This window comes from Erythrolamprus reginae, chromosome 4 (genome assembly GCF_031021105.1).
Source record: "Erythrolamprus reginae isolate rEryReg1 chromosome 4, rEryReg1.hap1, whole genome shotgun sequence".
In the NCBI taxonomy this organism is placed as follows: Eukaryota; Metazoa; Chordata; class Lepidosauria; order Squamata; family Dipsadidae; genus Erythrolamprus; species Erythrolamprus reginae.
Window position 1 is genome coordinate 16,595,082 of NC_091953.1, and position 13,338 is coordinate 16,608,419.

General features: G+C 37.9%; 1 protein-coding gene across 1 annotated transcript; it reads right to left on the minus strand.

Moving 5' to 3' along the window:
- Positions 1 to 1,208: 1,208 nt before the first annotated feature.
- Positions 1,209 to 12,575, minus strand: LOC139166309 (interstitial collagenase-like). Its single transcript, XM_070749674.1, has 10 exons — positions 12,370 to 12,575; positions 11,597 to 11,841; positions 10,744 to 10,892; positions 10,509 to 10,637; positions 9,551 to 9,712; positions 6,626 to 6,743; positions 6,331 to 6,464; positions 4,951 to 5,107; positions 2,842 to 2,945; positions 1,209 to 1,512 (listed from the first exon to the last, which is right to left on the minus strand). Exons 1-10 carry the CDS (start codon positions 12,547 to 12,549, stop codon positions 1,409 to 1,411), a joined length of 1,482 nt encoding a protein of 493 aa, XP_070605775.1. The 5' UTR covers positions 12,550 to 12,575; the 3' UTR covers positions 1,209 to 1,408.
- Positions 12,576 to 13,338: the final 763 nt, after the last annotated feature.

Below are 13,338 nucleotides of genomic sequence, written 5' to 3' on the forward strand. Positions count from 1 at the left end.
TTTTGGAAAACTGTTTTCATATGGTACCAAGGAAACTCTGAGATTATATGTAAACTAGAAATCCTGCCTGAATGGATGGGAATTTTATTTTGTAGCTGTTTATAGGAGTCAATTTTCAAGAAAGCACTGGAAAACAGATGCTAGGCTCAAAGTAAACACTGTTTGGATCAACAGTTTTAAGATATGTTGATGATACAATTCTGCTTGCTAGTAAGCACGAAGACCTTCACTTTTTCACCAACAGAGTCACAGAAATATCTGAAAAATATGGCTTGAAGTTTAACACCTCGAAAACCAAGATCATGGTTGTCAGCAAACAACCCATTAATTTACCACCCATAAATTCGGAAGGAATGCCACTAGAAAAAGTTGAAAGGATCATGTACGTCGGTTTTAATTTATATGAATGTTGGGACAGGATCAGAGAAAGCTCAAACAGCATCAAGGATAGAGAAAGCTCAAACAGCATTCTTCAAAATGAAAAAAGTCCTCTTTAGTCACGACATAAACCTAAGATTGAAAATCAGGCTTGTCAGATATTACATATTTTCTATGGAGTAGAGCAGTGATGGTGAACCTATGGCATGGTGCTACAGGTGGCACACAGAGCCATATCTGCTGGCACACTAGCTGTTGCCCTAGCTCAACTCCAACGTGCATGCGTGTGCCAACCAGCTGATTTTTGGCTTGCACAGAGGCTCTGGGAGGGTGTTTTTAGCTTCCAGAGAGTCTTCGGGAGGATGGGAGAGGGCGTTTTTACCCACCCACCCCCAGTTCCAGGGAAACCTTTAGAGACTGGGGAGGGTGAAACATGAACCTATTGGGCCCACCAAAAGTTGGGAAACAGGCCATTTCCAGCCTCCAGAGGGCCTCTGGGGGATGGGAAAAGCTGTTTTCGCCGTCCCCAGGCATTGAATTACGGGTGTGGGCACTCAGGCATGCGCGATAGCACAGGCACATGCTCTTTCGGCACCCGAGGGAAAAAAGGTTCACCATCACTGGAGTAGAGAGTCGGTAAATGAAGTATTTTATATGTGGAAGTTAATGTGGTTAAATATTATTTCTCTTTTTGTGTGTGTTTTTGTCTAATTTAGCCAGCACCTTACCAATTTCTTAAATTAGTTACTCCAGAGTGAAGCAATATAATTCTTGTGTAATACTGTAATAATATTTGCATGTGTTCAAACAAAAGAACCAATCACCATACCTTTCACAATAAATAGTTTATTCAATGAGCAGCATTTTTACATATTAGAGTTTAATGTAGTTAAATAACTGAACTTGCTTTGCATTTATATGAAAAACAATGCCACAGGTTATTAATGCATTCTCAGTCAAGCTTGTTAAATTTTGTGATGCCTGTAAATCAGAATTAATTATAACCAATAGACAGCTTTGATTAAATGCTTTAACAGTTCAGCCATGAATTGCTTCTTCGAATGGGCCGAACAATACTTTGATTCTTAGGGTCAAACTGAAACACTTTTGTTCCTCTGAAGAAATAGATATATCCTGGAAGGGGAAAAAAGAAACATAAATAAAAATATGGTTTCTTTCAGACCTAAAGATAACTTCCTCTTTACAGATTCCTAATGTCAATTTAAGAAAATTTGAGCTAGGTCTGCAAGAACATTCTTGACAATATAAATCAGAACATACTTTTTTCTTAAGATAGGCTGAAATTCTGTAACTAAGCCAATAATAAAATTCAATAGGGAAAAAAATCAAAAAGATATATCTTGTTTATTTTTGAGATTTGGATAACAAATTTTCTAAAATTTGTTTAAGCATAGTTTATGAAACAAAGATTGATTGGGCTTGTACAACACACAAACATATAAGTCCTACATCATGATTTACAGATAAAGTGGTACCACTACCTAAGAATGTCTCTACTTATGAACTTTTCTAGATAAGAACCTGGTGTTCAAGATTTTTCCCCCTCTTCTCAAGAACCATTTTCCACTTACAAACCCAAGCCTCCGAAACTGTAACCAGAAAAGGCGGGGAGAAGCCTCCATGGGGCCTCTCTAGGAATCTCCTGGGAGGAAACAGGGCTGGAAAAGGTGGGGAAAAGCCTCCGTGGGGCCTCTCTAGGAATCTCCTGGGAGGAAACAGGGCCTCTACCCTCCCTGTGGTTTCCCAAATTGTACATATTATTTGCTTTTACATTGATTCCTATGGGAAAAATTGCTTCTTCCTATAAACTTTTCTACTTAAGAACCTGATCACAGAAATAATTAAGTTCATAAATAGAGGTACCACTGTATTAGTGCCTGGGTTCAATACAAGGTATTAAGCCACATGACAACCAACCATATGAATCCAATCAATTGTGATTTAGTCCTTAGGTTATGGCTGTTCATATTTTATTTCACAAACTATGATTCAGCAACATGCATGAAGATAGTTACAGCAAATTAATTTTTTTTGCTGAATTAATAGAGGATAGACGCTTTTGTACACTTAACATTTTCTAGTCTTTAGGGTGCTATAAGTCTCAGATGATTAAAAAAAATGAAGATAAAGTAAAAAATTCAAAATGACTAAAGGACTGTTACAAAAAACACAGTCTAAAATGAAGGGCCTCCTAAATGCAGAAGGTTTAAAAGTTATAGTGCTCAGTGCAGTGTGTAAACCCATTACCGGTGTGTATATTTATGGATTCACATGGTTGGGTGTTATGTGGCTTGATATCTTGTATTAACCCATGCATTATTATCCTGGGAAGAAAGCATTTAATAATGCTGATGATAATATAAATACAAGTAAAAGTTAAAGTCAAGCGGGATCCTAGGTAAACTTTCCTTCTCTACCATAGCAACTGGGTCCTTTACTTACCATTGTCATACAAAGCAGCATCAATTCTGGGTTTAATTCCTTTAAAATCTTGGGCTATATTTCTAGGGTATCCTTTTTCCATGCTTTTTTCCAGTTCATTGTATCTGAATGGAGATTACAAATGTCATTATTGAAATGCATTACAGAAAACCCTTTAATTAAAGGAAAAAAGGGATTCAAGTTGATAATGATCAATTGAAGAAGCCAAGCCAAATACAGAAAATGAAAATTTGCTCAACATACTTTTCTCTCTAAGGAGAAAATGATTTTATGGGGATATCCATGGAGATTTTCCACTACCATCTTTCGTTTTTGTTTTGTTTTTTAAACTCTGCAGTTTATCTTACAGACTAGTGCTGATATTGCCTGAGCATCTCAAAGGCAGACCTCACCCTGAAAAGTTCCCATGCTGGATCGGTTCACTCAGGTGTTCTCAAAAATCACTTGCAAATTTTGGATGTTTTGTTTTTGTAGTACAGTGGTACCTTGTCTTACAAACTTAATTGGTTCTGGGATGAGGTTCTTAAGGTGAAAAGTTTGTAAGATGAAACAATGTTTCCCATAAGAATCAATGGAAAAGTGATTAATGCGTGCAAGCCCAAAATTCACCCCTTTTGCCAGCCGAAGCGACCGTTTTTGTGCTGCTGGGATTCCCCTGAGGTTCCCCTCCATAGGAAACCCCACCTCCATACTTCCGCGTTTTTGTGATGCTGCAGGGGAATCCCAGCAGGGGAATCCCAGCATTGAAAAAATGAGCGCTTTGCTGGCAACAGAAGTCAGAAGGTGGGGTTTCCCAGCGAAGGGAGCATCAGTGAAATCGCAGCATTGCAAAAACACCGAAGTCCTCGAAACACCACCTCTGGACCTCTGTGTTTTTGCAATTTCACTGAGGCTCCCCTTGCTGGGAAACCCCACCTCCAGACTTGTGTTGCCAGTGAAGCATTCGTTTTTGTGCTGCTGGGATTCCCCTGCATCATAACAAAAACATGGAAGTCCAGAGGTGGGGTTTCCCATGGAGGGGAGCCTCAGGGAAATCCCAGCAGTGCAAAAACGGGTGCTTCGCTGGCAACGGAAGTCCGGAGGCGGGGCATCCCAGCGGCGGTGGTGGGTTTGTAAGGTGAAAATAGTGTGTAAGAAGAGGCAAAAAAATCTTAAATCCCGGGTTTGTATCTCGAAAAGTTTGTATGACGAGGCATTTGTAAGACGAGGTATCACTGTACTTTTAAAGGAGGTACAGAGAATCAGCCAGCTTCTGATTCCTGAAACCCAATCTCTGAATTGTGAGGACAGCCACAAGCCAAATCCAAAAAAAAGGCAGCCTGCCATAAAGAAATGTAGCAGGACCATTTAAAAATGACTGGATTTAGTTCCCATTGAAAAAGTTAATCATGCTTAAAGCTCAGTGGATTTCAGTGGATCTCAGTAGAAAATAAATTCATTTAACAGTCTTAACTCCAATCTGGTATATTTTTTTATTCAGATGATTTGAAACCTCATGATTTTATTCTATTTGGGTATTATTATTATTTTTTTAAAAAACCTTACTAAATTCAACTACTTTTCCTTTGAATCAAATATTCAAGCAGAATATTCACATATTTATATCAGGCATTAAAAGATCCTTATGGGAAATATGCTTTGCTTTATATGATCCAATCAATGTCAGCAGAACTGAAACATGACAATCTCTAGCATGTTCTCCTTGGTTGTGTTCGTCCAGGAACAGCTAGTCAAAGAAAATCTATGTTATACTTTCATGCTCTATTCATGAGCCTTGGGTTTGGATCACAATCAGCAGTTAGAACCGGTAGTGTTGGTGACAGGAGGATCCACCCACCTGCCTTGGAGTCTTCTGTGCATGCACAGAAGTGTTGCGTGCACGTGTGCAATCGCACACACGAACCAGTTGCAAAGGGCTTTAGAACCCACTACTGATCACAATGCATACCCACCATCTTGAAGATTTTGACCTCTTTTGATTACCATCTTACCGATACACTATTATATAGTACATTTCAGTTATATATTGCTTATTAAGGATTAATACCAGTTTAAGACTAACAACATTGTAAGAAAATTGTATTAAGATTGCAGAACACCAATCGATACCTCCAATACTTATTCCCACTGAAAAAATAGGTCTTCCCAGTTTCTGGATGGCTGAATGCAGCATCAATTTTCTTCACATTTCTTGGTAATCCCAATCTGTAAATACTTTGAGCCTGGGCAATTACATCATATCCATTTAGAACCCAATATTGGTTTCCTATTAAGAGAAGAAGTAATATGAAATTATATTTTTCCCCGCCCACCATGTTTTATTAGTTTAACATTCAATTTTCATTAAACAGTATGTCTCCTGGGTACAATTATGTTTAAATAGTCACATTTATAGGTCATCACCATGATATTAATAATATAATAACATAATAATATAATAACGTTAATACTTAACATTTAACATCATCTTCTTTAACAACTCTCCTCTATACCATTTCCTCCATTTATATCTCCTCCTTTCTAACTTCTGTTTATAGTATCTACCCATTGATAGAACATGTCCCATATCAAAAAATATTCAGTTTCTTCTTTATCCTTAATAGCAAGTGTTAATTTATCAATTTCTGCACCATCTAGTATTTTTAAAATTACATTACCCTCAACCAGGATCCCATAGCTATTCCATTGTTGCACAAATACAATTCTTGTTGTAGTTAGTATATGCAGGATCAAATATGTGGTCTTTTTATCATATTTTTTCTAACAGAATGCCCAACAAAAATATCTCTGATTTCAGGTCTATACGTTGTTTTATCATTTTTTCCTGTGTATTCCCCCCCCCCCCAATATTTTCTTGCTCTTGGGTAATTATATTTTTTGATACCCCGGGAGAGTGTGGCAGACAGCTCAGAAGGAGATCAATTATCTAGCTCCTCCTTGGATTCAGAACAAGAGTAAATGATACAGCCACGCATGCGCAGAGCGATGCATAGGCAACAACAACTGAGAGATTATTATCAAAGAAAATGAGGCCACCTGTGGTTGGGTGGGGCTGTGGTAATTAGTGAGGCTGCTATAAATAGCAGCCTGTGGGTTTGGCCATTGTGGAGGATTATCTGACTGTGGTGTTTTGTGACTGCTTTACTGACTTTGACCTTTTGTGTGCTGATTTTTCCCCGCTTTGAAACTAAACCAGGGCAAAGTGTGTTTCACTTTGTGAAAGAAGAAGGACTGTGAATTGCCTCACAGCTGCAAGCTAAGTATCACAGAACTGATAAGGGACTTGTATAAATTACCAGTTTGTTTGGAGACCAGTGCTCTTTGCTATACCAAAAGGGGGCTTAGTTTAAGTGACTTTTCATTATAAAGAATATTGTTTTGACTTTTCAAATGTGTGTGTGTCTGAAATTTGTACCTGTGAATTTTTGGGAGGATTCTACCAGAGAGCCCGACAGAACATAAGGAAATCAAAGCGTTTTCATTACTTACCTTTAAAGATTAAAAATTTATCTTGCTCAACGTTCTCATAAGCAGCATCGATACTGGAAGGCAGAGTTGGCCAGAAAAGAGAAATGAAATACAGTTCCACATTGGACAACTGAGGGTGTTTACGCCAGAAATGCCTAATAGTAAAACAGAAGTGGCACATTACCAAATGTGGCATCTTTTCAAAGAGTGGAAATTTAAATGGAGTTCCATATCATAATAATATAAGGGTCATATCCTGTTTATCGGGAAAATATTACTCAAACTATAATAAGTATTTTTTTTAAATGCAACTTACCTGTCCTTAAAGAACAAATATTCTCCACGCATGGTGGCAACAGCATCAAAAGTAGTCTTAGGAGAACATCCTTCTGGTGTAGTGGGTCCTGTTGGTTGTATTGAGGTATCTGGTTTCCCTAAATAATAATTTAAAAAATTGAAGCTATTAAATAGATACTAAAAACAATTGTAGTCATCAAGATTTGCTTTTTTTGTTTTTGTTTTTAAAAATATTTCATTTATACATTTTTCTTTAACATACACAAGTGCTTAATAAAAAGTTTATTAAGTCTGGGTCAGTTTACTTGTACATAATAGTAGTAGTAATCAGTGTTCCCTCTAATTTTTTTGGGGGGTGGGCGGAAAAGTATAGTGTCTGAGCTGCAGTCCCTTCGGGACTGGGCGGCACAGAAATATTAAATAAACAAACAAACAAACAAACAAACAAACAAACAAATAAAAAACCCACCCTGTTTTGCCTCAGAGAATTTCAAAATAAAATACTGTACTGTGTGTCTATAACAATGAGCTCATAATAGGGCAACTCTATCAATATCAAAATGCCACTTAAATAGTTGAGCTAGTTTCAAACTAGATTTTGATTTTCTTTCTCTCTTCCTTACTCCCATTCTTTTTCTTTCTCTTTTCCTTCCTCTCTTTTTTCTATCTGTTTCTCTCTCTTCCTCTCTTCCTCTCTCTCTCCTTCCCTCTCACTCTTTCCCTCTCGGCTTCTGGGCAGGTTTGAAAAACTCTGAGTTGATGATGATTTTTAAGTGAGCGATTGCTCACTGCTCAGCTTAGAGGGAACTATGGTAGTAATATAATAATAATAACAACAACAACAACAACAACAAAAACAACAACAACAACAATAATAATAATAATAATAATAATAGTCACTTGTACCTAGTAATAATCTTCCAACTTCTAATTTCTACCTCTATTGTCTATCCATCAATAAAACAATTCCCAGGTCAAAAAATATTCTGTGTCATTTTTGTTCTTTATCATTAATGTTAACCTATTCTTTTCTGCACAGTCTAGTATTTTTCTAATTATATTTTCCATCTGTAGGAATTTCCTCATTCTTCCAGTGCTGTGCAAATACAATTCTCACTGCTGTCAAGATTTGATTTGTGTTTGGAGCAGTACAAATTCCAATGTGCCTTTGCTGGTAGTTGGGGATTCTAGCTTTAATGAAATGAATTACGACACTATTTTAAGGGATATAATAGCAATAGCATTAACATTTAGACTTATATACTGCTTCACAGTGCTTTACAGCTCTTTCTAAGTGGTTTATAGAATCAGCTTATTGCCCCCAACAACCTGGGTCTTCATTTTACCCACTTCGGAAGGATGGAAGGCTGAGTCAACCTTGACTTCCTTAACTGACAGGAACATGCTAGTTGCAAAGTATGAGAATTCTTTTCTTTTGGAAATCTTAATTAAATGAATAGGAGCTTGCAGTTAGTAATGTTTGTACTGCACAGATATCAAACTCGATCAAGTCATGTGATGTATCTTGGGGGTTTTTTTTGTCTTTGTGGAGCCAGGGTAGGTGTAACCAGCAGTGGGCTACGACCCGGAACGCTAAATTGCACCCGCCGCCGCAGTTCGTTTGCGGGGCCAGCACGATTTTGCTGCTGCACCTGTGGAGATAGAAAAATTGTGCACAGAACTGCAGATAAAACCTCGCTGAAACATGGGTGCACCTGCAACTCCGTGCACGATTTTTCTACCTTCACAGGTGCAGCAGCAAAATCGCGCTGGCCCCGCAAGAACTTACGAGCGCAATTTAGCGTTCTGGCTCATAGCCTACGATTGGTCATAACCTGACCTAACGCATTTGGCCCACGGGCTGCCAATTTGACAGGCCTGCTGTACTGCTTGGCAAATATTTATTTACATTTGGTAATCAAGTTGCAAATTAGGAATAGCATTTAGACTTACATACCGCTTCACAGTGCTTCCAGCCCTCTCTAAGCGGTTTACAGTCAGCCCCAATCATCTGGGTCTCCATTTGACCTCAGAAGGATGGAAAGCTGAGTTAACCTTGATCTAGTGATGATCATACTCCTGGCAACGAGTCTTCAATACTGTAATACTGCAATACTGCATTATAATCACTGCACCACTGATGCTCACCAAGGCGTGCTTTCTAGTCTAAGAACATCCCATTGAATTTATTATTATTATTATTATTATTATTATTATTATTAATTAGATTTGTATGCTGCCCCTCTCCGTAGACTCGGGGTGGCTAACAACAGTAAAAAACAATATAAACAAATCTAATATTAAAAGTAGTTTAAAAACCCCAATTTAAGAAACCAATCATACATACAAACATACCATGCATAAATTTTATAAGCCTAGGGGGAAGGGAAAGTCTCAATTCCCCCATGCCTGATGACAGAGGTGGGTTTTAAGGAGCTTACAAAAGGCAAGGAGGGTGGGGGCAACTCTAATATCTGGGGGGAGTTGGTTCCAGGGGGTCGGGGCCACCACAGAGAAGTCTCTTCCACTGGTTCCCGCAAGACGACATTGTTTAGTCGACGGGACCCGGAGAAGGCCAACTCTGTGGGACCTAACCGGTCGCTGGGATTCGTGCGGCAGAAGATGGTCCCGGAGATATTCTGGTCCGATGCCATGAAGGGCTTTAAAGGTCATAACCAACACTTTGAATTGTTTGCTTTTAATAATGGGTTTTTTAGTGTTTTTTAAATTATTAGATTTGTTCTTATATTGTCTTTGTTATTGTTGTGAGCCGTCCCGAGTCTACGGAGAGGGGCGGCATACAAATCTAAATAATAATAATAATAATAATAATAATAATAATAATAATAATAATAACTACTGCACCACTGATGCTCACCAAGGTGTGCTTTCTAGTCTAAGAACATCCCATTGAATTTAGGATTTGATTTTATCTTGGCCTTACCATAGATGGCTTGAATGCCATTGATATCATCCTGCGGGAGATGAAATGCTTTTGGCGATGTGTAGGAGTAGGTAGGAAACATCAAGGCCCCAACATCTGTGGAATGAGACAGACCCAACGAATGGCCTAACTCATGAGCAGCAACAAGAAATAGATTGCGCCCTGGGGGGAAAAAGAAACCAGAAAATCATTTTTTGTAGAAAACAGTAAGAAATTCATAACTCAAAATTCAGCATTTAGCATGGAAAGAAAAAGGAATAGTCCCATCTAGGTTTAGTAATCATAGTTGACAGGGAAGGAGAAGGGCTTGGTTCCCTCCCATGAGTATAGGTAATTAAAGCATGTTTCATTCATCTGTAAATTCAATCTTTTTGTTTGTAAACTTCATTTCCATTGCTTGCAACAGAACAAAGTTGCTGCAATGGAGAAGGCAGTGTGGGCTGGGAGATAAATCTGTAGACTTGGGGACTTATTATTGAAGACTTGAAGACTTAGTCCAGCTGCTGTGGCCTAGAGATGGAGCTCTTGCCTTACAATCAGGAGGTTGTGAATTTGATCCTAAGTAAAAGCAGATGTAGGGTCTCCTGCTTAGGCAGGAAGTTGGAGTAGATGATCTGCAAGGTCCCTTCCAACTCCATTTATCTGTAAAGTTGGGAAAGGAAAGGCTAAAACCTTACTTTATGGAGAGGAAGCCATGCAGGATTTGAAATAGAATTGGGTCTAATCTCTGTACCATTCAGCCTGCTTAGTGACTGCCAGCTACTTGCGATAATTACTGGTTTACAGTTTAAGTGAATAAAGTAAATTCCTAGTTAAGTTCATCCAGGTTCTTGGAGATTGTAGCCTATATTGGGGAAACTGTCAGATATTTCCAGATCTACCATCTCATCTGGCTGTATCTGTAGATAAATCCTTGCATAGTCTGTATATTTACAGTTCAAGATTGATTGAGACATACCTCTTGGGCCATCTTTGGTCCAAAATTCATCTTCATCAAAATGGGCATCTCCACCAATGCCTTGCCCTGGTTGAAAAGCATGTGCTAGTATTCCATCGGGGCCATCAAAAGGAGAATTATCATCATGGTCTAAATGTAGAAGATGCAAGAAGTTCAATTAGGCAATTATTTTATTTTATTTTTATTTTGCTTAAACAGTGATCCCTGAAGCACAGGGCTAAACCTATGTGGTTACCTCTAGTATCGAAAGAGATCATAATATCAGCTTCATCCTCATAGATTCTTGTGAAAATTAGAGGTGACACATTGCTCCAGACTTCAAAGGCTTTTCTGATGGCTTCATCTGTATCGTATTCAGGCATATCTGAAGTGTAGCTTACAATCCTATAAAATGAAAGATGAGTAAATTATTAGGCAGCCGCAAGAATGGTCTATCTAAACCAGTGTTGGAGATGCTGAGTCACAGCAGCTTTCCAGGAATCCAGAGTTACCGTATTTCAATTCTGCCTGAGTCTTAAATAGGCAAAATATGCTATAAAATAAGAATGTTAGGAAAACATTAATAGAAACTCATCGTCACTAAGTGGACTGGATGTTAAGACCAATCAAAGCTCATGTTTTGTTTGGATGCCTTTTGATTCTGTTGTAAGGAGAGTCAAAAAAGGAAAAATAATTAGATTTCTCACATATAATTAGATTTCTCACATATATTGTTTGTATTTACATAGAAACATAGAAGACTGACAGCAGAAAAAGACCTCATGGTCCATCTAGTCTGCCCTTATACTATTTCCTGTATTTTATCTTACAATGGATATATGTTTATCCCAGGCATGTTTAAATTCAGTTACTGTGGATTTACCAACCATACAATGTTGTATGCCGCCCTAAGTCACTTCAAGAAGGGAGGCATAGAAATCTAATTAATACATAAAATAAATAAATAAGATGGCATTCACAATCACGTGACATACACATGAAGGGAGTGGGGATTCGATCATGTGATTACAATTTTGACTTTTTCTCTCCCTCCCCCCAATACCCCTACCTGTATGCTTAGCTGATACCTGTTAAAAAAAAACTTTTACCTGTAGGTAATACTGGTTTTCTCCCATTTAGGATTCCCATCTGTAAGAATAAATGACTCCAAGTCAGGTACGCCACATCTGGGCTTCTTCATCACTGCCATAGTTTTCAAATCAGGCTTTCCAGTCACATTCAGGCCAAAAAACTTTTGCATTTTTTTGAGATCTTTAGTCAAGATTTCATTTTCATCCATACGGATCTTAGGGCTTCTCTCATCGTTGGTGTGGTAGAAGGTCTTTAAGTATTTCTGATAGGAAACAAAAGTAAAGTTACTCTGATGTTTTTTAAAATATATATACTGTATATTAAAACTAAAAGAAACCAAGCAAGGGAAATGCGGATGGAATTCCGTGATTCTCAGATCCTTCCTTGTTATTCATGTGACATAACATAAAACAATATCCAGCATATCCAAAAGTCATTCTATATCTTTGGAAAAGATTCTTCCCATTAATTCAAAAGTCAAAGTTTCTGAAAAATAGAGTTTACCATTTTTCTAAACAAAATGAACTCCTAAAGAGCTTTAGCTTTTTTAATGATGGTGAAAGCTTAAGGGGGACAGACTGTTTTCCAGAAATGGAAGTTAACCCAGTACTTTAAGTAACTACACTTTTACTATGAAGTATAGTAAAAAGATGAGACACATCTCACGAGACACAAAGGTAAATCAGATATCAATAGGGGGAAAACTACTCCATGAGAGAAAAGGTAAAATTAGAGTTTGGTAAAGTTAGAGTTCAGCTGAAATTTCAGCAATTTTTGAAAGTATATTTACCTTCACTAAATCCATGTCACCATCATTGATTGGTGAATTCGCCGGAGCGGCAAAAGCAGATAAGTTGCAGGTGAGAAGCAGGAACACCCAAACTGAGAGTCCTATCATGGTTAAAATCACTGCAGACACTTTCCTTCCTACAAAATCTTTATCTCCTTTGAATGTCTCACTTTCAACCATCCTCAGTTTATATAGGACTTGAAACACTTATCTCTGTCCTGACTCATTATGCTGCGATTGGCAATCAGAGGAAGAGTCATCCATGAGCAATAACATTTTCACAACTCCTTGGGCTAATGAAAAAAATAAAGGAAAAGTTCCCCAAACCCAGTTATGAGAACATACTAAAATAGTAATGCTTAGCATTATCTCCACCTTACACAGATCTCACCATTGAAGTTTAAAAGTCAAAATAAAGAGAGAATTTGCAAGAAAGAAGGCTATTCCTGCATATAATTTAGTTTGTTGGTCTTTCAAAGATATTTTATCTATGCACTCGCAGGAAACACTTATTTTACTGATAGTCAGGTTGAGTTTAAACAGGAGGAAGATACATACAAGACCTCATAACTAATCAGAGAATCCTGGAGTTGAAATAGGTCATTGAGGCCACAGAGTCTAGTCCTTCACTCAATACAAAACATCTAAAATATTTGAGACAGATGGTTTACTAAGCTTTGCTTGAATCTACTACTTTTTTCAGGGCAATATTATTCTATCCTTTAGGTTAGGAACTTTTAAAAATCTTCCAAGAAGATTCCTCTTTTTGCAGCTATCGCTTCGGGAATGGGAGCATGTGCACCACTGCTACTGGTTCACCCAAACTGACTACTTCAGCTTCAACCACAACAACACAAGAACACACAACAGATTCAAGTTTAATATTAACAGCTCCAAACTTGACTCTAAAAATACCACTTTAGTAATCGAGTTGTCGAAGCATGGAACTCATTACTCTGTAGTGTCATC